Raw genomic sequence first — 25,346 nt, 5'->3', positions numbered from 1 at the left:
CTTGCGGTGGTCAGGATGGAGGAGGCCGGAGCGGCGGTGGTCACGGCCGGGGAGGCCGAGCTGAACTGGTCCCGCCTCAGCGTGTCCCCCGAGACGCTGGAGTCTGAGCTGGAGGCGCGGGGCGAGGAGAGGCGCGGCGCGCGGGAGGCGCTGCTGCGGCTGCTGCTGCCTCACAACGGTCTCGTATCGCTGCCGCGGGCGCTGGGCAACGGCTTCCCGCACCTCCAGCTGTTAGACGTGAGCGGCAACGCGTTGACCGTGCTCGGGCCGGAACTGCTCGCTCTGCGCGGCCTGCGCACGCTCCTGGCCAAGAACAACCGGCTCGGCGGGCCCAGTGCGCTGCCCAAGGGCCTGGCCCAGTCGCCGCTCTGCCGCAGCCTCCAGGTGCTCAATCTCAGCGGCAACTGTTTCCAGGAGGTGCCTGCTTCGCTCCTAGAGCTGCGCGCGCTTCAGACCCTGAGCCTGGGCGGCAACCAGCTGCAGAGCATCCCGGCTGAGATCGAGAACTTGCAGAGGTGAGCGCGTGTGCGCCGGAGGATGCGGAGGCCTGGGGTGGTGTCTGGGAGCCTTGGGGCGCCGGGCCTGGGCGCTGCCCGTTGGTCACGTGACTATTTCCCAGCTTTCTTTTTAACTGTGGTAGTGAGTTCTACCCGGCTATCTCAGCAAGTTGTTGTAAATTTCTAGTATGATCGCGTGTGACAGTGTTTGGTATGTTGTGTTTGGCCTATGCAGATTCTCGAGGCACTTTTTTCTGTCTTCCTTATTGAATCTGGGGCGTGGTCCGAACTGAGTGGAAACTCAAAACAGATGTAAATCAGAGTTTGTCACTTCTTTGCTCAAAAGCCTTCCGTGATTTTCACTCTCTATAGACCAAAGTACATGCCTTTGAGCATGGCATACAAGGTGCTCTGATCTGACCCTTGCTTTCCACTACATTTGCAGCTTCTTCTCTGGGGCAATACCAACTACTGTTTGTGGTGTTCAGTGACCCATGCATTTTCCCACGTAGAGAAAGCAGCTTGGAGTTGCTGGTAGGCACTCAGTATATGTTGAACGGATGCAGTGCCTCTGTGCGTGTGCTGTTTCCTTTGCCTGGCATGTTTCCTCACCTGGCAAACTCCTATCATCCTTCAAAAGCTATCTGAAGTTATCATCTCTGTGATTCCTTCTTTTTCTACTCCCTGCACAACAGTTAAATATTGCCTATACTGTACTTTCTCTGTACTTCATTCTTCCTGCCATTACGTTTACCTTATTGGATATAATTCCTTGTTTACAGGAATTATCTGCTTCACCTGCTAGATTATTCAGTAAATGTATGTTAAATTTAACTTTAGGAGGAAGCAGAGAAACAGAATAATAAAAGTGCCCGGTGGGGGAGTGGAAAATAGAACCAAATGTATTGTACAAAACGAAAAAGCAGTATCTTCCATCTGTAAGATATTTTCAGAGATAACAGCGTTAAAGGTAGAAGGGACCTCAAGGAACTAGAAATAGAAATTCCATTTGACCCAGCAATCCCATTACTGGGTATATATCCCAAGGATTATAAATCGTTATATTATAAAGACACATGCACACGTATGTTCATTGCGGGACAGTTTACAATAGCAAAGACCTGGAACCAACACAAATGCCCATCGATGATAGACTGGACAAGGAAAATGTGGCACATATACACCATGGAATATTATGCAGCCATAAAAAAACGATGAGTTCATGTCCTTTGTAGGGACATGGATGAATCTGAAAACCATCATTCTCAGCAGACTGACACAAGAACAGAAAAACACCGCATGTTCTCACTCATAGGCAAGTGTTGAACAACAAGAACACATGGACACAGGGAGGGGAGAATCACACACTGGGGTCCGTTTGGGGGGGAATAGGGGAGGGACAGCAGGGGGTAGGGAGTTGGGGAGGGATAACATGGGGAGAAATGCCAGATATAGGTGATGGGGGGTGGGGGTGGGATGGAGAAAAATAAATAAATAAAATAAAGCTTAACTGGGAAAAAAAAAAGGGACCTCAGAGCTAAGTGTAGGGAAAGAATATTGGCCTGGGAAAAAAGAACTCTTGGTGCCACAGCCTTAGGCAAGTCACTTATGTCCTAACTGTAGCTTTCTAATCTACAAAATGAAGCATTTGGGCAAAATGTCTCTTCATTTACTCTTCAATAGATACTTGTTGAATACCTGTCCTGTGTCAGGCACTGTTTCAAATATTGGGGATACAGTGGTGAACTGTCTTTATGGAGCTAACATACTAGCAGAGGAGACAGACATAAAACAACTAACTATGAACCTCATTATTTAATTACAGTGATTATGAGTTCTATGAAGACCTACAGAATGCCTTGAGGCAAAATGTCAGAGGCACATGGGAAAGCCCAGAGGCAAGGAGAGTACTAAAATTCTGAAAGCGGAGAGAGCAAATCCTCCTGATCGCAAATACAACAGCACATAAGTGAGCAAGTACTGGGAATTGAGCAAGAGGGAAAGTGGCAAATACAGATTTGGGCAGATCAGCCCATATCAGGTCTTGAAGGCTATGATAAAATTTGTATTTTATTCTAAGTGCACATGAGAGAGTTTTAAGCATGTGTCTTGTTGCTGTGCAAGAATGGAGTGAGGAGAGGGTGAAGAGACAGATTTTGAGGGCTGGTTTGAAGGAGGTCATTGTAGTAGGATGAGAGATGATGATAGCTTATACTAGGAGAAATGATAAGAAATGGAAAGGTTGGAGAAAGATTTAGAGGTAAAATTGACAGCCCTTGGTTCCTTCTAATTTTAATGTTACATAAGTCCAGCCTTGGAATTTTCTTAATATACTAACAGGAACCCAGGGAAAGTGTTATTTCCATCACATGGGGAGGAAAGTAGGCAAAAATCCATCTGATTTTATTGAATACTTTCAATGCAGTAGATCCTGTCATAGGTGCTAAATATGCTTTTTAATTCTCACAATGATCCCATGAGGTGATGTACTCCCATTTTTCAGAGGCAGAAACTGAGGCTCAGAGAAATTAAGTCACAAGATTACAAGACTAGTAAGTATTGGAACTGTATTTGACCTCTGTGATTTATGACTCCAAACCCTTGAATTTTCAACAGTGGCAGAGTACTAGAACCTGAATCTGAATCTTTGTGGGGGGTGGGGTATTGTGGTTGTTTTTTTTTTTTTTTTTTTTTTTTTTTGAGACAGAGTTTAACTTGCCCAGGCTGGAGTCCAGTGGCATGATCTTGGCTCACTGCAGCCTCCACCTTCTGGGTTTAGGTGATTCCCTTGCCTCCACCTCCCAAGTATCTGCGACTACAGGTGTGTGCCATCATGCCAGGTAATTTTTTTTTTTTTTTTTTTTTTGAGACGGAGTTTTGCTCTTGTTACCCAGGCTGGCTGGAGTGCAATGGCACGATCTCAGCTCACCACAATGTCCGCCTCCTGGGTTCAGGCAATTCTCCTGCCTCAGCCTCCTGAGTAGCTGGGATTACAGGCACGCACCACCATGCCCAGCTAACTTTTTTTTGTATTTTTAGTAGAGACAGGGGTTTACCATGTTGGCCAGGCTGGTCTCAAACTTCTGACCACAAGTGATCCACCCACCTCGGCCTCCCAAAGTGTTGGGATTACAGGGTGAGCCACTGTGCCTGGCCTGGAATCTTTGGACTTCTTACTGTTGGATTTGTTATCAGGAGGATTTGTCGAAGTCATTCACCTAGTTGACTTAATTTTCTGACCCAATTTTCTGGGCTAACAACTGTGCTATCTGTGTTTATTGTTCATTGTGTCTTTGACGCCAATAATGTGTTCTTATTGATTCTTAGCAGTAAAGAGAAATAAAGCGCGCAACTGAAAAATGTAAACTCCAAATGTAAACTCTGATGAGTGTAGGCTAAACAAGTTGTGTAGAAATATACTCTGAACTAGAAACAGCCTTGGCAATGACCCACTTCACCCTCTTCTATTTACAGATGAGGAAACTGAGATTGATTGCTTGATTTTGAGACGGTGTTTCGCTCTTGTTACCCAGGCTGGAGTGCAATGGTGCGATCTCAGCTCACCACAACTTCCGTCTCCTGGGTTCAAGCAATTCTCCTGCCTCAGCCTCCTGAGTAGCTGGGATTACAGGCACGCGCCACCATGCCCAGCTAATTTTTTTTGTATTTTTAGTAGAGACGGGGTTTCACCATGTTGACCAGGATGGTCTCAATCTCTTGACGTCATGATCCACCAGTCTCGGCCTCCCAAAGTGCTGGGATTATAGGCGTGAGCCACCGCGCCTGGCCTGGAAACTGAGATTTATTATAAGTGACTTGCTTGAGGCCAGATAGTGACAAGTGAGAGTTACAGCCTTCAAACACTGCTAACTATTCACTACTAATATGATGCATTAAAGCTTCAAAAATGTAGATGTGGAAGTTTAGTCACTTAAACCTTAAAGTACCTGTCCAAGAACACCATCTTCTCTTAGGAAATATGTGGATTCTCTAGATTTCATTGGTTACCCTGATTTATATTACATACTATGCCATGCTGCTTTTTAAACCAGATCTAGTATTTTGGCACATTAAGAAGATATGTGTCCTATGTTAAGAGCAATTTTAAAAATAGTCCAGACTATATAATCCATGAAAACTCCCTGACTCCTTCCACTCAGCATCATTTCAAAAAGGAATAACAAATGAATACTCATGGCTTAATTGGTGTCAGTGACCTCTCCAGACTTAGCAGCGTATCTATATTTTCTATACCCTGTTGATTCTTTCCCCTAGTGGCAAAATGCTTTTTTTTTTTTTTTTTTTTAACATTTTCTGAAGGATCGCTTTCAAAGTATAACAAATAAGTAGATGCTGAAAATCTTATTAATTTTTATGATTAACTTCATAACCCTGGAGTAAATTAGACTATCAATGTGAACCATATGGTTGTAGATTTAGATACTTTCATCAAAATGTTGTTATTCTTCAGCAAATAAATATAATTGTTTGGCTATAGTATATGGACAGATTTGTTATATAATGCTGAAAAAGCAGGTGTAATTCATATTCCGACCTATTTATTTTTCTGAATCTTACTCTTTATTCTTCTCAGTTAGCTTAAACATTCATTGAGGAAGAGCTTAATAGCTTATCACTCAATGGCCACTAGACTTTATTTAAGTAAACAAAGGTGTCAGGGTTGTTTGGCAAATCCAGGATGCTAATTATTTGGAGAGTAGGTTTGAACACAACTCAGTTTCATTCTTCCCTACAGTGTTTTCTTCTTAAGTAATGCCTTCCTTTTTCTGTTCATGTTGCCTCCCTCACTATCTGTTTGATGTGGTTTTGAAAGATTAAGATATGAGGGTATGACAAAACAAAAGCTAAAAGTTAATGCTCTGGAATGTTTTGAAGTTAGTGTACAATAGGTTGATATCTTAGGAAAGAGATAGAGATGATTCAACCAGATGATAAATAGAATGCAGTAAAGTTTAAATGAAAACACTTTTCCACATTTAGAGTCACATATTGAGTTTGTCACTCACTGGCTTTCAACATCTTCCCTTTGACTTTTTTTATTGCCTTAATTTGGGGCAAATATCAAGAGGCAATGCATCTATTTGTATGTCTACTTTTGAACATATAGGTACGTTAAAATCCTGTGGTAAGTGATAGTATTTGAAAATCATTTAATACAAAGATGCTACTTCAAGAAAACTACTTTATCTGAAGATGTTCTTATCTTTCTGTTTCTTTTCCTTTCTGTTTTCTCTTTGTACATCCCTATCTTTAATTTCATCTCACTGTAACCAATCATATAAGATAGGATTAATGTATATTTTTGTTTGTGTGTTTTGGGGGTTTTTTTTTTGGTTTATTTGTTTGTTTTTGAGTCAGAATCTCACCCTGTCCACCAGGCTGGAGTGCAGTGGCATGATCTCAGTTCACTGTAGCCTCTGCCTCCTAGGTTCAAGCAATTATTCTGCCTCAGCCTCCCATGAAGCTGTGATTACAGGCACCTGCCACAACACTGGCTAATTTTTTTGTATTTTTAATAGAGATAGGGTTTCAGCATGTTGGCCAGGCTGGTCTCGAACTCCTGACCTTAAGTGGTCCACCTGCCTTGGCTTCCCAAAGTGCTGGGATTACAGACATGAGCCACCGTGCCCAGCTTAATGTGTATTTTTGTGATATTCAGTGTCATTTTTATTTGATTGGAGAAGCAGAAAGCATTTCTACTTTTACCTGTGCTAGCCTATTTTTTCAGTGGGTCATTGGCACTTAATAGAGAAAAGGCATTTACTTCAGTATCCCTAAGGATTGGAAAGGTGATTCATTTTTCAAGAGACAGATTTAAGGTCAATATATTAATGATAAACAGAAAAGGAAGACTTTGTTTCATAAATTTAGTGAATACTTTTCCTATTTTCTATATTCATCAAGTACTGAACAGAGGTGCAATGTTGACAACCACAAGAACTTAAACCCTACAGTTTTGCTACAAATTCAGCAATAGTTTCCTTTCTTCTTACAGAAAAGTGTTTGGAAACAGTAGAGTGTGTTTTAGAAGTGTAATCCCCACAAATCTTTGAAAGGTATCAAGTCCCTAGAAATTTGGAAATTATTTAAGTTGGAAAGTAAGAAATAAGCCTAAAACTGTAAATGTAATATGATAGTTATGTAATTTGATTAGTGTTATCCATCAGTTGCAAAAGAGAATTTATGTAATTGCAGAATCATGGCCTTAGTTATATTTTAGAACATCAGATCCTTTTCTGCCAAAGTCAAGGTAATGACTAATGGTTGGCATCCTTTCTGTCTGCCTTCCCTGTCCACTTCCAATGCATTGAAAGAAGACAGTGAGTAGGAAATGACCACTAGAGACTAGTTTTTCTTGGTTCCTGTCTGTCTTAGTAAGTTCAGGCTACTATAACAAACCATAAACTGAGTGACTTATAAACAACACAAATTTATGTATCACAGTTCTGGAGGCTGGGAATTCCAACATCAAGGTGCTGGCAGCTTTGATATCTGGTGAGGGCTTTCTTCCTGATTCGTAGACTGCAATCTTCTCACTGTGGCCTCACGTTGTTATGGGATCTCTGCAGTGTTGATTTTTTTGGCTGGAAACCTCTGTGGCCACGGCACTTTTGCCCAAGTTTTCGTCCTGCATCCTGGAAGAATGAGGTACGCAGACAAGTGAAGGCTGAAGAAGAAGAAGAGTTTTATTTAGTGTTAGAACAGCTCAGAGGAATGAGTAGCTCCTCTCTGTAGGCAGGTCATCCCTTTAAATGTTCAGCTCGCAGCAGAGAGGAGCCCCTGGAGAGGGTGGCTCCTCTCTGTAGACAAGTCATTCAGACGTCTCTACAAGTGTCTGAAGCTCTCAGCAGAGAGGGTGGCTCCTCTCCACTGTCAGGTCATCTCTGCAGCTCTCAGCTGAGAGGGTACTTGTTTCTGCAGTTGGTGAGCTGGTCACCTCATCCCCACTTCTCTCTGTCCTCTTCCTCCTCTGCCCTGTTCTGGCTGAGCCCAGGGCTTTTATGGACCTCAGAGGGGAGGAAGTATTTGCTGATTGGTCCATGGGTGACCATGGGCAGGTAGGAAGAGGCACTAGGAGTTGGGAGGAAGTATTTGCTGATTGGTCCATGGGTGACCATGGGCAGGTAGGAAGAGGCACTAGGAGTCCCCACTTCCGTCCAGTGGACCGGCAGCCTGGACCCCAACCTTCAGACCCTCCTTGGCCCAAAGGTGGGGCTTACTGGGGACCTGCCCACTTCTGCCCAGGAATCAATCTGCTTCCCACTGCCATTCATGGCTCCCTCCCCACCCCCACCAATCTGGGGAGAGCAGGGGAGCAGGGGCTGGAGAGAGGCCAGGCAGCGGGAGAAGACACCCGGGAGCCTGCAGCGATTGGGGGGGGTCCTTCCTGGGGCCCCTAGAGGTGCAGGCAGCAGAGATACCCAGCTACTGCGCCTGGGAGGATGACTGCAGCTGCTCGCAGAAAGGCAGATCCTGCCTGCTCCCAACCGTCCCCCAACAGCACAGGGAGGCTCCAATCCACAGCTGCAGTTTGGGTGGCTGTAGCAGGGAGGCCTGGGTCTGCAGCTGCAGGTTTGGCCACCATAGCTGCACCTGGGGAGCTCTGGTTCCAACACAGAAGGGGCAGGGGTCCCACCAGCCCCAGCTGTGCCTCCCTGCTCCATCAACATGATGGAGAGAGGAAGCAAGTTCCTTTAGGACTCTTATAAGGGCATTAATCCCATTCATGAAGGCTGTACCCTCTTGACCTTATCTAATCCTGATAACCACCCAAACACCCCCCACACACACTTCTTAATACCCTAACATTAAGGAGTTAGGATTTCAACATGAATTTTGGGAGGGCACAGGCATTCAATCCATAACACTAACCTAAGCAAATGGAAAGGACAGTATTTACACTTGCCCTCAGATTCACTCTTCCTTTACTTCACTTTATTTTCTTTTCTCCCTCACTAGACTATATTGCAAGTCATTATTTAGCTATCAAATCCTTTGTAAAAAGGACTTCCAAATTTGCTCATTTTTTTTTCCCTGACAGTATTCTCATTGAAATAGTTTCTTTTCCAGGAACCTAGTAGTTCCCGTTATTTGAACTCCAAATATTCTATTCTGTTCTCTTCTATTCTATTCAAGTAGCTGTCATCATTGAAAAATAGGGATTTCTGAGTAACTGGGCAGTAACTTATGTCATACTTGGTAGAATTTTTAAAACCCTGCCTAGGAACTTTTTCACCAGTGCTTAAGCACTTGCAGTAGGAGAATTCAACGTTGTAACCAGACAGTTGATTTTTGCTGCAAGATAACCTTTGAAAGAGAAAGAAAATAACATAAATTTAAAGCTATTGGCTTACTTTTTCTAAACATTTTAAGTCTAAAGAGGGAAATGGAATTTTGAAAAGCTTTACACAATCAGAAATACTTTTTTTAAAAGTGTCATTAACATATATATATATATATATATATGTTTTTTTGAGACACAGTCTGACTTTGTCACCCAGCCTGGAGTGCAGTGATGCGACCTTGGCTTACTGCAACCTCCACCTCTCTGGTTCAACTGATTCTCCTACCTCAGCCTCCCGAGTAGCTGAGATTATAGGTGCCCACCACCTTGCCTGGCTAATTTTTTTTTTTTTTTTTTTTTTAAGTAGAGACAGGGTTTCACCAGTTAGCCAGGCTAGTCTCTAACTCCTGACTGCAAGTCATCTGCCTGCCTTGGCTTCCCAAAGTGCTGGGATTATAGGCATGAGCCACTGTACCTGGCCTAATGTAGTTTTTAAAAAGACAAAATGTTAGATTCAAGTTGGCATTTTGAATAACCACACATCAAGGAAGACTGATACTATGAAAGACAGAAGAATGGGATTACATTTGAGAAAATATCTGTAATAAGGCAATCTGTAAAGGATTTTAAGTACATTCCCTAATTTCAGAGAGGTAAAGGAAGGAACTTCATCAGTTAAGCAAGAATAGGGACTTTTTAAACTGACAGTTATGAAAACCCCAATTGGGACTTCTAGAAATGAAAAAATATAATTATGAACTAACTAACTGATCTGAATGGTGGACAGACGTCAGCTGAAGAATGAATCCATAAGCTGAAAGATTTTACTGAGTTATTTTCCTGGAATTCAGCTCGAAGAGATAAAGAAATAAAAAGTATGAAAGAAATACTAAGCCATAGAGGATAGATCCTGAAGTTAAAACTGCTAAGAACAATTCTAGAAAGACACCGAAACAAAGACAATGTATAAAGTAATAGTGGCTGAAATTTCCCACAATTAAAGAAGGGGAGCTCTCTAAACTGATATCTTAACATGTCATAGTAAAACTTTAGAACATTGAAGATGAATAAGAAAAAATCTTTACTCCTATTGAGAAAAGAAAAAAACAACAGATTACCTACAAAGGAACAATACTAATATTGGCTGTAATAAGATAATGGAGGAGCATCTTCGTAGTGGCAAGGAAAAGTAACGGTCAACCTAGAATTTTATGCCCAGCTAAACCATTACTCAAGAGTGAGGGGAAAAAATTAAAACACCAGAGGCAAAGGACTCAAAGATTAACAACCATGAGTTCTTGCCGAAAGAACTTCTAAAGGATGTGCTCCAAGAAAAATGAACCTTAAAAGAAATAACAGGCCTCCAAAAACAATGATAAAGAAAATTGATAAAACATATTGATAAATCTGAATTAATTACCAATTGGAAATAAAATAAATTGGTAGAAAATCAATGTAGAACTAATTCTAGAAGATGACGGAAGAGAAGGACAGAAGAGAGCATGGGTATGTGTTTGAGAGTGAGTGAGAATACAAAGCAAATTGAAGGGGGTAACTCCTAGCAAAATAGAAATAGCATGTACAGTTCAAAATAATAGAATTAGAGGGAATAGGACAAAAAGAAACTTGAGGAGCACAATAAGAAACAGAACTGAAGGAAAAAAATATATGGAGATACACCGTGAAAATAGAAAACGTAAGTCTGAACATATCAATCATCAAGTTATGCTCCATTTATAAAGAGTTACACTTAAAATAAAAATACATCAATAAGTTTAAAGGGATAGAAAATGATGTACCAGGCAAATCTGTCATTTCTCATTTGAAGTACTGGACTAGGCTCCAATCTGCTTTTCCTCCTTCTACTCCTGCCTACAGCACTCCCCTAACCACTTCTCCAGTTGTTTGCCACTCAGTAGCCAAAATGATCCTTCTAAAGAGTAAGTCAAGTTAAAAGACTAGCCTTTGTTCAGAACTCTTTTTTCAAAACTCTCTTATAGAGGCCCAAAGGGCATTCTGTGATGTGGCCTTCCCAGGCTACCTCTCTGATCTCTTTGATGACCACAGTTCCACCTCAGTCACTCTGAGCTACTCATCTACACACACTGGCTGTGTTGCTGTTGTACAACACACCAGTCACTTTTCCATTGCTGGGGTTTGTACTGTTATTTCATTTAGATCTCTGTTCAGATGTCATCTCCTAAGAGAAACTTACCACCGTCTCTAGAGTGTCACTTCCATCACTATCCAATTGCTCCCCCTTTTTTGTGACACTTAAAACTATCGGCCATAATAGACATGTTACTGATTTATTGTCTGTCTCTCTCACTAAAACGTAAACTTATTCAGGTTAAGAACTGAACTTACTTACACTCTATTCCCTAGAATAGTGCCTTACACTCTATTCCCTAGAATGGTGCCTGGCACATTGTGGGTATTAGTTCATATTTGTTAACTAGGTATTTTATGTTGATAGATAATATTCCATTTTTAAAAGGAAAAAAATGCAAGATTAACTGGTCCAAATTTTTTTTTTTTTTTTGAGACGGAGTTTCGCTCTTGTTACCCAGGCTGGAGTGCAGTGGCGCGATCTCGGCTCACTGCAACCTCCACCTCCTGGGTTCAGGCAATTCTTCTGCCTCAGCCTCCTGAGTAGCTGGGATTACAGACACGTGCCACCGTGCCCAGCTAATTTTTTGTATTTTTAGTAGAGACGGGGTTTCACCGTGTTGACCAAGATGGTCTCGATCTCTTGACCTCGTGATCCACCCGCCTCGGCCTCCCAAAGTGCTGGGATTACAGGCGTGAGCCACCGCGCCCGGCCAACTGATCCAAATTTCTATACTGATAACTTGTAGAGCTGAGGTTGAATGAAATAAATACCAACAAAAATAAAACTGGTAAGCAGTATTGATAATCAGAAGACATAGATTTCAGGGCAAAATAGATTTAAAAGAACAAATAGAGGCCGGGCACAGTTGCTCATGCCTGTAATCCCAACACTTTGGGAGACCAAGGCGGGCAGGTCACCTAAGGTCAGGAGTTCCAGACCAGCCTGGCCAACATGGTAAAACCCCATCTCTACCAAAAATACAAAAATTAGCTGGGCATGATGGTGGGCACCTGTAATCCCAGCTACTTGGGAAGCTGAGGCAGGAGAATCACTTGAACTTGGGAGGCGGAGGTTGCAGTGAGCCGAGATCACGGCAGTGCACTCCTGCCTGGATGACAGACTCTGTCTCAAAAAGAAAAAAAAAGAAAGAAAAAGAACAAATAGATATGCTTCATATAAATTAAGGCACACTTTAGCAAGTTCTTAGCAGTCATTAGTTTGAATGTATCTGCAATATAACTTCTATATGTTAATGGGAAAGAGAGCAAAGATTGACAGAACTCTGAAGGAAAGAAGGAAAATCATGTTCACAGTAGGAGACAAACCACCAAGGCAAGAAGGCAAATTAATCAAAGAAACTATTTAAAAAAAAAAGTGCTCAGTTAACGAGCTCAGTCATAATAGCTATATGTTCTTTTTGTACATATAATACATGAACGAAAATAGACCATGCTCAAGGCCACAAAGGAACAAAGTTATGCAGAATATATATATTTAACAACAGCAGAGCTCCCAACAAATTAATGAGATAAAGCTGCATGATTCATGAGAAAAATAGGTAAATGATATGAACAGGTAATTCTCTGAAGATATACAAATGTCTAAGACCATAAAAGGATGCTAAACTTCACTAATAGTGACCTAGAGATTTGCAGATTAAAAAAAAAAAACAGAATGGTACCATATTTTATGCCATCAAATAGTAAATAAATAAATGGTGGTGATAATATTAGGTGTTCGCAAAGTTGAAGGTTAAGGAGTGCTCTTAAATGCTAATTATGGATTTGTAAATAACCATGGCTCTACAAGGTAACTTGGCTTTATCTGTTAAAATTACATCTTATACTTTAAAATCTGCCACTTCACAGGCAATCCAAGAGGAAGACTGATTTTGTGCATCTGGATGGACCCTGGACTTCATAGCCTTAAAACTATCATAGGGAATTCTTACCATGGAAGTTTGAGTAACACTTTAGTAGACTGTTTTCTCCCACATTTAAAGGTGTTTTGAAAAAACAATAGTTCTACTGAGTTAGCAGATTTAACAGGAAGATAAAAGTAATTCAGTATTGGGGGAAAGTCTGTATGTGTTTGTATACATTTTATTTATTTATATATATATTGTAAGAACTGATCCTGCTACCCTTGCAAAAATCTTTTACAGGAAGCCTTTCAACAGTAATCACTAAAGAGTACTCTTTTTTTTCTATTTTGGTGCAATACATGTCCTGTCTAAAATGTTAACCTATTGTTAGAAAACAGTATAATTACCTGGAACTTGGATTTTATAGTAGTGGACAATTGACACAGCTTCTAAAGAAAATATTTGCTGTAATAAGAGCAAAGAAGAAATGTAGAGACTTCCTAGTTTTACAGTGTATTCAAAAACAAGTTAGTGGTTTTCCCATTGCCTGTCAGTGCATCAAATCTAAGCATACTACCATGGAATTCAGGGTTGTTATAATCTGGTCTCTACAACCCTATCTTTGATTCTTCAAGATGAATTCTCTTCCATTAAAAGGTGTACTCATTGTGCCTTATAAGCCCTCTCCTCCAACCTGAAGTGTACTCTTTCTTCTCATCTAAATGAACTAAATCCATAGCCCAGCTGCAGTCACAACCCTTTGGGGAAGCCTTTTCCATTCAGAACTACTGTGGCCTTTTAAAACTTTTAGCTTCCTTTTCATTCAACTTCTAATATCATTTATGGTTTGTCCCTCTTATTTTGGTATTGTAATGCCTGTTTTTGGCCTTGTTTTGTGTTTTATTTTAATATTATCTAACATTGATCTGTCTTGTCTGCTTAGCTATAATATAAGCTCCCTGAAAATTGCATTATTTATCTAGAGACTGGATAGCACATAACGAATCTTAAGTAAAACCTTTGCTGAATGAGTAGGTGAAACGTGTTTATTGTAGTAGAAACAGTAGTATATCTTTTTCAACTTTTATTTATTTACTTTTTGGTTTTCTTTGTTTTTGCAGGTTAGAGTGTTTATATCTTGGAGGAAATTTCATTAAAGAAATCCCACCAGAATTAGCAAATCTACCTTCTCTGAATTACTTGGTATTATGTGACAACAAAATCCAAAGTGTACCTCCTCAGCTTTCACAGTGAGTAGTTCCAGGCATTTGAATATAAACAGACATCCATGCTTAGTAATTATTGTCCTGCATTCTCTCACATGTTTTACATGTAGAAAAGAATTAGATATTCTCAAAGTAAATGATACATGATAATTATAGTTCTGAGGTTTGCTGTGAGCTGGGTTGTTTTTAATTTTACTTTTAAATACTCTGGTTTATTCCTCAAAAATACAGTCTATTTTCTGTAATCAAAGAATTGAGTATTAATTTAGCATATATTTCCCTAGGTTTTATGGTACTTTTAGTGAATTTATATTTGATATGAAACATTTCTATCCTAATTAGGCTTTATAATGTGAAGGATCTTAATTTCTATTGCATTTGGAATCTTTCATTTTATTAGATATCTAAATGAAAAAGCATGCCCACTGCCCACCCCCAAATCTTCAAATCGAGCTTTTATGGCAGTTAGCACATCAGAACACTCTCTAAGTATTATAAATGCTCCAAGATTCCAGGGGCAAAAGTCCTCCATGACATCTACAAATCTGCACTTTGATCTAGTTTTAGCACCTTTTTATTTTACTTAAACTGACCCTAATCTTAATTGTTCATTCTTAAGGGGAAATCAAGTTCTATATACACACATATACTCAATATTTTTGATCGTTATGTTGTTCACTGCCATTGATTTTTATACTGCATTTATTCTAGGTTGCATTCACTTCGTTCCCTAAGTCTTCACAATAACTTGCTGACATATCTGCCTCGAGAGATCCTCAACCTTATTCATTTGGAAGAGTTGAGTTTACGAGGAAATCCATTGGTTGTTCGTTTTGTTAGAGATTTAACCTATGATCCTCCAACTCTCCTGGAATTAGCTGCACGGACCATTAAGATACGAAATATTTCCTACACTCCCTATGATCTTCCTGGGAATCTTCTTAGATATTTGGGTTCAGCCAGCAATTGCCCAAACCCAAAGTGTGGAGGTAAGTCAATTCAGTATTCATGTTTCCCACTCATTTAACTATTTTTTAAATTAATTAAGTCTTCTTTCAGAGAAAAGCAGTCTCTGTTTCTGTTCCCTTTATCCTTTCACTCATTTATGAGAAAGTAAGACATTTCACTCTGGATTTTTTAAAAAAAAATCCTTTCATAATATTTTAGGATTCATACGTAAGGAACATATTCAGAAAGTCTCATCCTGTCTTATCATAAGATAATAAATCAAAATGGTAAAATGAGAGGAAACACAAGGAAGTATAAACAGTTCTAATTGTTTAAAAAGTGTTTCTAAAATGGACACCTCACCATTCCTTGTGTCAGATTTAACAGGGTGTGATTCACTATGTATGAGAATGGGCTGAATGTGTGCCAGTTTCAGAATGTACCCAAAACTTTATATTCTTTTAAGTCCGTGGTTCAAAATGTCTTGAGTTTAGAGCATTTGGAGAGAATTATGCAAATGATATAAGGCAGAGTCAGGTAAGTATCCCAAGGAATTCAAAATGCTTCTGGAAATCAAAGGAGGGGGAAAGTATATTTAATTAGATCTGGAAACAATGAGCTCATTCTTGAGGTATGAATTAGATTTTGATAGGATAAGATTCTAGATAGGAAATTTTTCAGATGGAGAGTACAAAGTGGAGACAGAACAATATGGGGCAGAATGTTGGATGAGTAGTAATTTGGCCTAAATGTAAGGTTAGAGGAGTAATGAGAGACCAGTGAAAAGCTACATTGAGGCCAGGTTGTAAAGGGCCTGAAGTTCCAGGGTGTGTGGATGAGAATTGGTGACTGATAGGTTATTTTTACTTTGGCGCCCTCATAAAAGACTACTTTTTAAAAAATCCAGTAGGTACTGAGGAAATGCTGCATAATGATGATCAAAACCAGGTGAGACTTTTTCTGGCAGTCCCATCTTGTCTTGAAGCTAATACGAGGTTAAAAGGGAGAAAATTATTAAATTCTTCCAAGATTGTTAAAAGATTAAAAAGACACTGAGTTTAAAAAAGATAATGCTCTGGGTCATTTCTGGCCACCCACTCTTAGAAGTAGAGATTGCAGCATTTTGCCAAGTTCAAAGTGCTTATGCTTTTCTCTGTGATTCTCCATTCCTAAATTAGCTTTCATAGTTGACAGAGGAAAACACATAGGGCAGCATTCATACCAGACCCTCAGGCCCTGAGAGTCTAAATCTTTTCTTTGAATTCATATTTTTCTGGAAATGGGACCTCTACAGGAATTCTCTTTTCTCTCCTAAATATTTTCTTAATGACTTCTTTAGTATACTGCCACTTATCTTACAAACAAAAATGCTTTAAAAGTTACCAGCTTCAGGCTGATCAATCGTGGTGGCTCACTCCTGTCTGTAATTCCAGCACTTCGGGAGTCTGAGGCAGGAAGATCTCTTAAGCCCATGAGTTTGAGACCAGCCTAGGCAACACAGCAAGACCCCCTCTCTACAAAAAATAAAAACATTAGTTGGGCATAGTGGCATGTGCCTATAGTCCCAGCTACTCAGGAGGCTGAGGTAAGAGGATGGCTTGGGTCCAGGAGTTCAAGGTTCCCGTGAGCTGTGATCATGTCACTGCTCTCCAGCCTGGATGACAGAGTGAAACCCTGTCTCTTAAAAAAAAAAAATTATCAGTTTAAAATTTGAGATAATCTATGAAATGAACCAGTAGATACTTTTCTACTCAAATTCATTAGTTATTAAACTATAACTTACTCGCAGATATTTTTCTCTTTGTATAATCTGAAATCTTACAAATCACAAGATAGTGTTATACTGCTTTAGCTCATAGTAACTCCCATAATGCTTTGCTTTATTTTATTTCTTTCATCTGTTTTCAAGAAACTACACATTTGGGAGGATTTATCATCGGTCTGTGATTGACCAACTTATTGAATGTATCTGCTTTCCTAAATTGTTCAAAGTAATATATCACAAATTTCCCCTTTTTTATACTTAACTACAACATCAAAAACTACATGGTTAATTGAGGTATCAGGAAAAAAATAGAAGTAGAATTTATTGTTTTTTATTTGCTTGGACCACATCTTTTAATTTTGGTCCCTTTTGTGATAAACACACGATATTTGGTGCCAGAAGAAACTTAGGCAGAGTATAGAGGTTAAGATTCCTCTCCAGAGAAGCGATGGGACCAAAGTTCTAGATGTTCTGGTTATACTGCAACCATTGTGACAGTCTTTGTGTGTTAGAGATTTGCAGTATCATTTTAAGGATCAACTAGAATCCAGAGGTACAGCAACATCTGCTTTCCTCTTAGCGCTAGCTCTGTTTTTACTTAACTGAAGGGTCATAGTTGAGGAGCACTAACTGTGAGGAATCAAAAGGGCCAGATTGTACTTTCAGTTTACCTGACAATGTATAATTGTGTGAGAATCAAGTGAGATTATCAGATTTGAGGCCTGTAGATACAGCCTTTGGAAATGTAAAATGGCATTTTATTTCTTTCAATTTTGCCTTCCCAGTACGTAAGAACAGAGTTACCAAAAGTCATCCCCTTTAAATTTTTGTGTACTTATTCTTTAAGATAATTACTAAAGGAGTTTTATTTTTATTTTGTTTTGTTTTAGTCTCCTGACTGTAGAGTAGTACCAAGGGGGTGGCTTGGGTAATAGAAAAAGGACACCTCAGGTATCCTAAAATCTCCATCAGCCACTGCCCCAAGTCTCCCAGAGAAAAGAAGCTAGGTACACAGTGTCCTTTCTGTACCTGCTCCCTTTAAGATAAATTTCCTGGTTACCTCTTTGCAGCTGAGTTCTACCTTTAAGACCTTCCAGTAGGCTTATAGACAGCTATACAAACAAGTACTACTTCTGCTTAAGATTCATAACAGAAGATGGCATATGACATTTCTCCAGAATACTGGAGAAAGGGCTGAAAAATTGGTTTCTTGCTTTGTAATGATTACTTTGTATTCCTTCTTCTTTCTAGGAGTCTACTTTGACTGCTGTGTCAGACAAATTAAATTTGTGGACTTCTGTGGGAAGTATCGCCTTCCACTGATGCACTACTTGTGTTCGCCAGAATGCTCTTCCCCTTGCAGTTCTGCCTCTCACAGCTCCACATCCCAGAGTGAATCTGACTCAGAAGATGAAGCTAGTGTTGCTGCACGCAGAATGCAGAAAGTTCTTCTTGGTTGAACAAGAGTGCACAGTAGTATGAAATACTTAAAAACTGAGCAAAGATGGTTAGAAAAGAAAATAGAGCTTGAATCTCACTAGAAACCTTATCTGTATCTTAAGTGTTCATGAAAGAGTCTGGGATGATGTAAAACATTTTGTGTTTCATCTACCCATTCAGCAGGAATGAGTCTAGTCCCATGTTTAGATTCTTTTAATATAATTTATTGTGAATGATAGTTCCACATTTGGCTGATGGTTTGCAGTTTTCACTCAAGTTTTGCATGAATCACAAAGTTGAATGGCACCTTCTGAAGAGCAGTTCTACAATAAGCCATGAGTAGTATAACTTGTGGCAGTTGAGATGGAGAAAGTGAGAAATTATCAAAGTTGTAATTATCAGAGTTGCCCTTGTGTTTAACAGGTAGAACACTATATACCATATATACTATATATACCATATATATATTATATACCGTAAACAGGATTAACCCTCCCTTTTTTTATTGCCTGGATGTCTAGATTACAGAACTATTCAGAGAAGCTCACAGATGTTTACATAGGACCTAAACCTTTCTGACAAACTAAGTGGTAAAGTAAGGCATATAACATTTAAGTGGGATATTAAAACTTCTTAGTTCTTTTCCTTTGTTCTATATGATTGCTGTTAACTTTAGGTAATCCAGCAATGACTGTTACAGTGCCTTAATCCAGCATGGATATAAAAATGTATTCAAGAAATAATGCCGAGCAACCTATAACCTGGCATACTATACAGAACACCTTAAAATATTCTTTAACAGAACTAGTTAAATAACTGTATATCTAATATCTGATCTCATGGCCCTCTTAACATTTTTTTGTTTAAATGTGTAGTCATCCCTTAGAAGCACATTACTTCTACACCTAACGGTAGGCCACAATCTTAATCAATCTGTTTATTATAAGACGGAGTAAGAATTTTTGACAGAAAATTCTGTAAGAGATATAAACTGGGAAAGCTTCTTTATATCTTGCATTAAATGGGTGGAGAAAAATATGACTCTTGCCCATGGCACGTATTGGACCATCTTTCTCTGCTTTTTAAAGAAAAACTAATACAACTAGAAAAACTTCACAACAAGCCAAATAAAAATGGGGAAAGGAGTCATTGTCTTTATACATAATAGAACAGTTTCCAGAACTACTTTAACCATGGAAGCATTTTAGAAAATAAAGTATTAATAAAATAGAAAAAAATGTTAAATGTATCCTTAATATATAGCAGGAAAATAGTTTCACAAATTAATTGCTATTAGAAATTACCAAATTTTTATTAACTAGTTTAATATGCAATACAAATTGAATAATAGTGCAACTACAAGTTGATAAAATGTAAATGCTTACTGGTAATCATTAGATAACTAATAATAACATGATTTGTTGGTAAATGTTAAAAATACAGTAAGAAATGTTAAATATACATGTCAGATAGGCATTAGAACATCAGGTGATAACCTTTTCTGATTTCTGGCGTTCCTGGCACACCATTTCTTAAAACAAATTGTTGTATAGTAACATATACATGTATTAGAGTTTTTTCATATATGTTTTGTATTTTAGAAGAAACTAGTATAATTCAGGGTTTATATGTTTATTTTTATGTTAATTCATGAAACATGAGAGTTTCATGAACTGCAGAATGTGAAACGCTGCTATAGAACAAATCCCTTTACCTTGACCTTGTTATAATGTAGTAAGATTTTGTATTCCTTTTGATTCAGAAATTTGCTGTGTCTATAGAAGTAATCTTACATGTTCCTACTGCCTAGAAGAGTGATATATAGGTGATTATATCATAAAGTAAAGATATAGTCTTTGCTTACTTCTCCATGAGAGCCACAGCAAGCTGCAGACTGTACAGTTATGAAAGGTAAAAATGACTTAGGCTGTGCCTAAGTGACAAATATAAAATGTTTTGTAAATAAGTGACTTAGCTAAGATACGTAAGATATTTTCATAGAAAATAATGTATTCATAGTAAAGTACTCAAATTGATAGGATCAACTTTTTCTGGCATCAATACGTGTGCTTACTTCCTAATCAATTACTAGCTTGACCTAAGTAACTGCTTGCGTAGTCTTCTAAGAGTTAGTCTTCGTAAAATAAATGGGTAGGTATGCAAATATATAACCTTACATACCCTTTCCAGCTTTCTAGAAAGAAGGTCTACTGCTTCATCTTTTACAGATGTAAATAGGTCCAACCAGACACAGTTTCTGGCCTTTGCATGTAAGAATATAGATGTATACTACAGTATTATTTCAACAAAATGTTACGGTTCTATGTGTAGTTGAAAAATCTGTGATCAGTGTGCAACTGTCTTTGGTAATTTTTAGTGAAGTCTGTATTATAGCTGTCAGTTTTATCTTTCTTAAAATCTTTGACCTAACCTTTTGTAAGAGGAACTAATGATTTCTAAGATTTTCCCTGTTTCTTTTTCCTATCTTTTCTTTTTTCCGGATTAGAGAAATTAATCTGAAGTCAGATATAAGGGACTTGATAATCTAGAAACCAGATAATCAGCTCCCAATTCATATAGCTAACTACATGTTGTCAGCTCCCAAGTCGTATAGCTAACTATGTATTTAAAATAACAGTCTGTCTCTTTAGTTCCTAACTCATATATTTGTGTTTAATTACAGTAAATAAACTTTAATTGGGGGGTTTTAAAAGACAGAATCAGCGAAGTCTAATTTTTATAATTTTTCCTGATATTGCTCTACTTGGACAATTTTAATGACCAAAACTATGGATAAAACTACTTAAGCATAACATTAATATATTTAGAATGGCATCATTCAGTGCTAGTATTTGAAATTGAAATTAGTACATTGTGCATTAGTAGTAGTCTATTCCTTGAATCCATTCGTTCAGCATCACCAAACTGAGCTGGTGAGAGTGCTGAGATTCTGGGAAATCGGAAGATTAGTGTATGATATTGATTCCAGGGTGCCAGGGATTGGCTGACATTAAGGACCAGCTGACCAGGGTCCTCAGTATTCTAGTATTTGAGTAGTGGAGGTAAATCCAAAGGCAACTGGTCATATTTTACTAATGAATGTGTCATGAATTGTCTCTTGTTCAAAAATTCTTGATATTTAGAGCTTCAAGTTACCACATTTAAAAGTAAAGACTTGGCTGGGGTGCGGTGGCACACGCCTATAATCCCAGCACTTTGGGAGGCTGAAGTGGGTGGATTGTATGCAGTCAGGAATTAGAGACTAGCCTGGCCACCATGGTGAAACCCCATCTTTACTAAAAATAAAAAAAATTAGCTGTGTGTGGTGACACGTGCCTGTAGTACCAGCTAACTCCAGAGGCTAAGACAGGAGAATCACTTGAACCTGGGAGACAGAGGTTGCAGTGATCTGAGATCACGCCAATGTACACCAACCTGAGCGAGAGAGTGAGACTCTGTCTTTAAAAAAAAAAAAAAAAAAAAGACTTGCATTGTAAATTGTACCTCAAATTTCAGGAACTTTTGTGCTTATGTAAAAGTAAAAATTAGTCCACAATAATGCATTATAATACTGAACACCAGTTCTACCAGATTCTGTAACTGATTTAAACAAAAATAGAGAAGGAAGAGGCTGATTGCTAGAGTGTTAAAGAAATCTTTAGAAACCACTGGGCTAGAAGAGAAATAACCAAACACCTAGGGACAGTCCTAGGCCAAGAAAGCCCTTTAAAGTAATAGTGAACTATTTTAAAATTAAATTATTAAGTGGCCTACTGACTACCATCCAAAAGCCTTTATCACAAAATTTGTCCAGTGTATTGGAAATTGTCCATATCCCTCCATAATTAAGGGCCATCAAGTAATAAGATCTTCTTACAGCCAACTTTGCTCTTCCCAAAGGGAGAAAGTCATACCTCATTAACCTGGAATTTGTGGTACAGCAGGTACCCTTGGTTAATGTTTACCTTCTCACTATGTAAAAAAGAAAAAACACTAAACAAATAGTACAAATAAAATTTGATCTTTTAAAGCATTTTAGCAGTAGCTATTTATGTAAAAAGTAGTTAGTGATTATTCCTAAATTTTCATAAGACGCTTGGTAGACAAAACTATCAGTTATGTATATATAAAGGTTAGTTAAGCTGCATTTAGTTAGAAACATTTAATTTTTACCTAAATGATTCTTTTCTCATCCAAAAGTAGAGCTTTTATTATGTCATTATAAATATTATTCCCCGTTTAGTCCAAAAGAGTGAGCTTTTAAGTTGTGCCAGGTACTTAACAATAGTAAAAGCTATTGTGTAGATTTTTTACTCAATGTGACCTATAATGCATAGTTTTGATTCCTTCTGTATTGAATGTCCCTGTTTCCATATTAAGTACTATGGCCTGTATAACATTAATTTAATAGTGTACAATTTTGGGCCAGGCACAGTGGTTCACACCTGTAATCCTGGCACTTACAAGGCAGGCAGATCACCTGAGGTCAGGAGTTCAATATCAGTCTGGCCAACATGGTAAAATCACATCTCTACTAACAATACAAAAATTAGCCGTGCTTGGTGGCTCATGCCTGTAGTCCCAGCTACTCAGGAGGCTGAGGCAGGAGAGTCGCTTGAACCTGGGAGGTGGAGATTGCAGTGAGCCAAGATCATGCCATTGCACTCTAGCCTGGGCAACAGAGCAAGACTCCATCTCAAAAAAAAAAAATTGCGTGCAATTTTGTATTTTCATAGTCATATCTTTTTAAAGGTATCAGCGATTTCACTTGTGGTCAGGAAGTATGTGCCTTAAATCCTCTAGACCCGAAGTTTGGAGAGCTATATTATTTAATAGGTTGTTTGGGACAGCCTTGTTACCTTTTTCATTTAGCTTGAGGGAGAAAGACTGTGATCCTGAAAAATTTCTTCTCATAAAATGGCCTAATATATCTGTGTCTAGGGCTTCTGGGGAGGGAACCTCTATCATGCATTCTGTCCCAGGATGTTCAAGACCATAAAGATCAGGGTCCCCTGAAATAAAATCACTGAAAAGGTATGTTCTCTTATATATTATTTTAAAAATTTATCTGGTGCCACCAAAGAATGACAGCAATTTCTAACCAACTTCATATTTCTATCATCATATAAAGATATTGTAAGGCTTTGCATATTTTGCCCTTGGTTTTCTTTGTAATATAGGTTGAAAGGGAGACACGTTTGAATATTTTTGTATATAAATATCTCCCATTCTTTTTCTATCTCTTCGTGGTCTGTATTTACTAAGAATTGACTTAAAAAAAAACTGTTCATTAATGAACTTTGCATATTATTGAACACTCACTGGGTAATATTGATTTGGGTGCTACTAGACTTTTACCTAACATTAGTCTTTCTCAGTAGTTCTTGCAAAGGACAGTATTCAACCCAGTAAATATTAAAGTGTATTAGTTTAATGAAGGTTGTTTATATACTGTCATACCACAAAGCTATGGTGGAAAGAACATCTGCATTCACCAGAATGTACTTTGTTCCTTTGCCTGTGACTAAATTGGATAAGACTTTTATTGTAAGTTCCAGCCATCGGAAGATACGGTGATAAGATTGACGTTACTGTTGCAGTCTTGCAAAAACATGACTAAATTGGCTAATTATGTCTACAACCTATGTTTAAGAGAATCCTTTCACTAACTTAAATTGTTAACATTGTTGTGATATTGAGAAAGAGTATTAACCTAAACAGTCACTTTACAACAATCATGTAAGGACTGTGTGCCTACAGTTGAGGTTTTTTGCATTTCTGAGCCCACTTTGTATTCATCGGAAACAAAAACATAATGGGAGAAAAGTTTTAAATAACCAATATTGTAAATTTTCATAAAGTTTGGGACTTCAAAGAATTAACGAAGGATACTGAAAACATACTTTTACTTCGGTCAAATTACTTTTTATGATGTGATTTCTTAATTTTCTGTATTTCAAATCTTGCGAATTAGGAATATCTATATCTATAGATAGCTAAAACTGGTAAAAGTAATTCAGCAACATGATTCAACAATTTTTATTCTTAGGATAAGTTATCATTTATTGTATTAGTATCAAATTTATATATTGCCTTGTAATGCTAAGTGCTCTAAAAAGAATATTTAGGCTACTTCAATTCTACCATCTTCTTCCCCCTCCCCCAGGACATACGTATATTAACTAATCCTCCATATAAATTTTGCCATATCAAACATTGTGCCTTATTTTACTAAAACTTTTGTTGGAATCCAATTCTATATTAAAGTCTCTATAATGTTGATATTTGCCTGATTACCGGTTACATCACTGAATGTAAGTATGTACCAATATTTACTCTCTGTGCTAGATGCAGTGGATAAAAGATTAATTAGACTTGTCTGCTAGTCTTTCTTTTGCTTCCACAGTCTCAATAGACTTATGGATGCATGCTCTAATAAGAAATTGGTGAGATTATCTTGCTAAGGTCAGTTATTTCTTGAATTGACAGAGTGCTACTAGACTTCTACCTAATGTTAGCCTTTCTCAATAGTTCTAGTAAAGGACAGTATTCAATCCAATAAATATTGAATACACAGTCTTAACCCAGAGTAATATAGTTCTAACTGAGCATGTTGACATTATAGCACTTCATATCAGTAGTTTATAGTGCGATTATTTTGGTGATATTGGAACACCTGACATTTTTCTAAATTCCAGGATATGGAAGAATATTGTGGTTGTGTTGGGGTAAACAGAGTGGATAGGAAGGACATGTACTTTGCAAAACAGCTGATGTTTCAAATGTGCTAAGATGGAAGAAGGCCAGCACTTCCCTGGTTGATATAGAGGACGGTGATATGGTTGGCTGTGTCCCCACCCAAATCTCATCTTGAATTGTAGCTCCCGTAATCCCCACGTGTCGTGGGAGGAACCCAGTGGGAGGTAATTGAATCATGGGGCAGGTTTTTCCTTGCTGTTCTTGTGATAGTGAATAAGTCTCACGAGATGTGATGGTTGTATAAAGGGCAGTTGCCCTGCACAGGCCTACTACTATTTAAGATGTGCCTTTGCCCCTCCTTTGCCGTCCACCATGATTGTGATGCCTCCCCAGCCAGGTGGAACTGTAAGTCCATTAAACCTCTTTCTCTATAAATTACCCAGTCTCGGGTATTTCTTCATACAGTATGAAAATGGACTAATATAGATG

The 25,346-nt window shown here is 38.4% G+C and overlaps 1 protein-coding gene across 1 annotated transcript; it reads left to right on the top strand.

Moving 5' to 3' along the window:
• On the top strand, positions 1–24,532 carry LRRC58 (leucine rich repeat containing 58). The gene is made up of 4 exons (XM_012463923.3): positions 1–515; positions 13,901–14,029; positions 14,717–14,994; positions 17,970–24,532. Exons 1-4 carry the CDS (start codon positions 16–18, stop codon positions 18,176–18,178), a joined length of 1,116 nt encoding a protein of 371 aa, XP_012319346.2. The 5' UTR covers positions 1–15; the 3' UTR covers positions 18,179–24,532.
• Positions 24,533–25,346: the final 814 nt, after the last annotated feature.

This window comes from Aotus nancymaae, unplaced genomic scaffold (genome assembly GCF_030222135.1).
Source record: "Aotus nancymaae isolate 86718 unplaced genomic scaffold, 86718_ANA_hifiasm-v0.15.2.pri h1tg000011l, whole genome shotgun sequence".
NCBI classification, from domain to species: domain Eukaryota; kingdom Metazoa; phylum Chordata; class Mammalia; order Primates; family Aotidae; genus Aotus; species Aotus nancymaae.
Note: the sequence above shows the minus strand (reverse complement) of the source record. Positions and strands in the feature narration are given on the sequence as shown.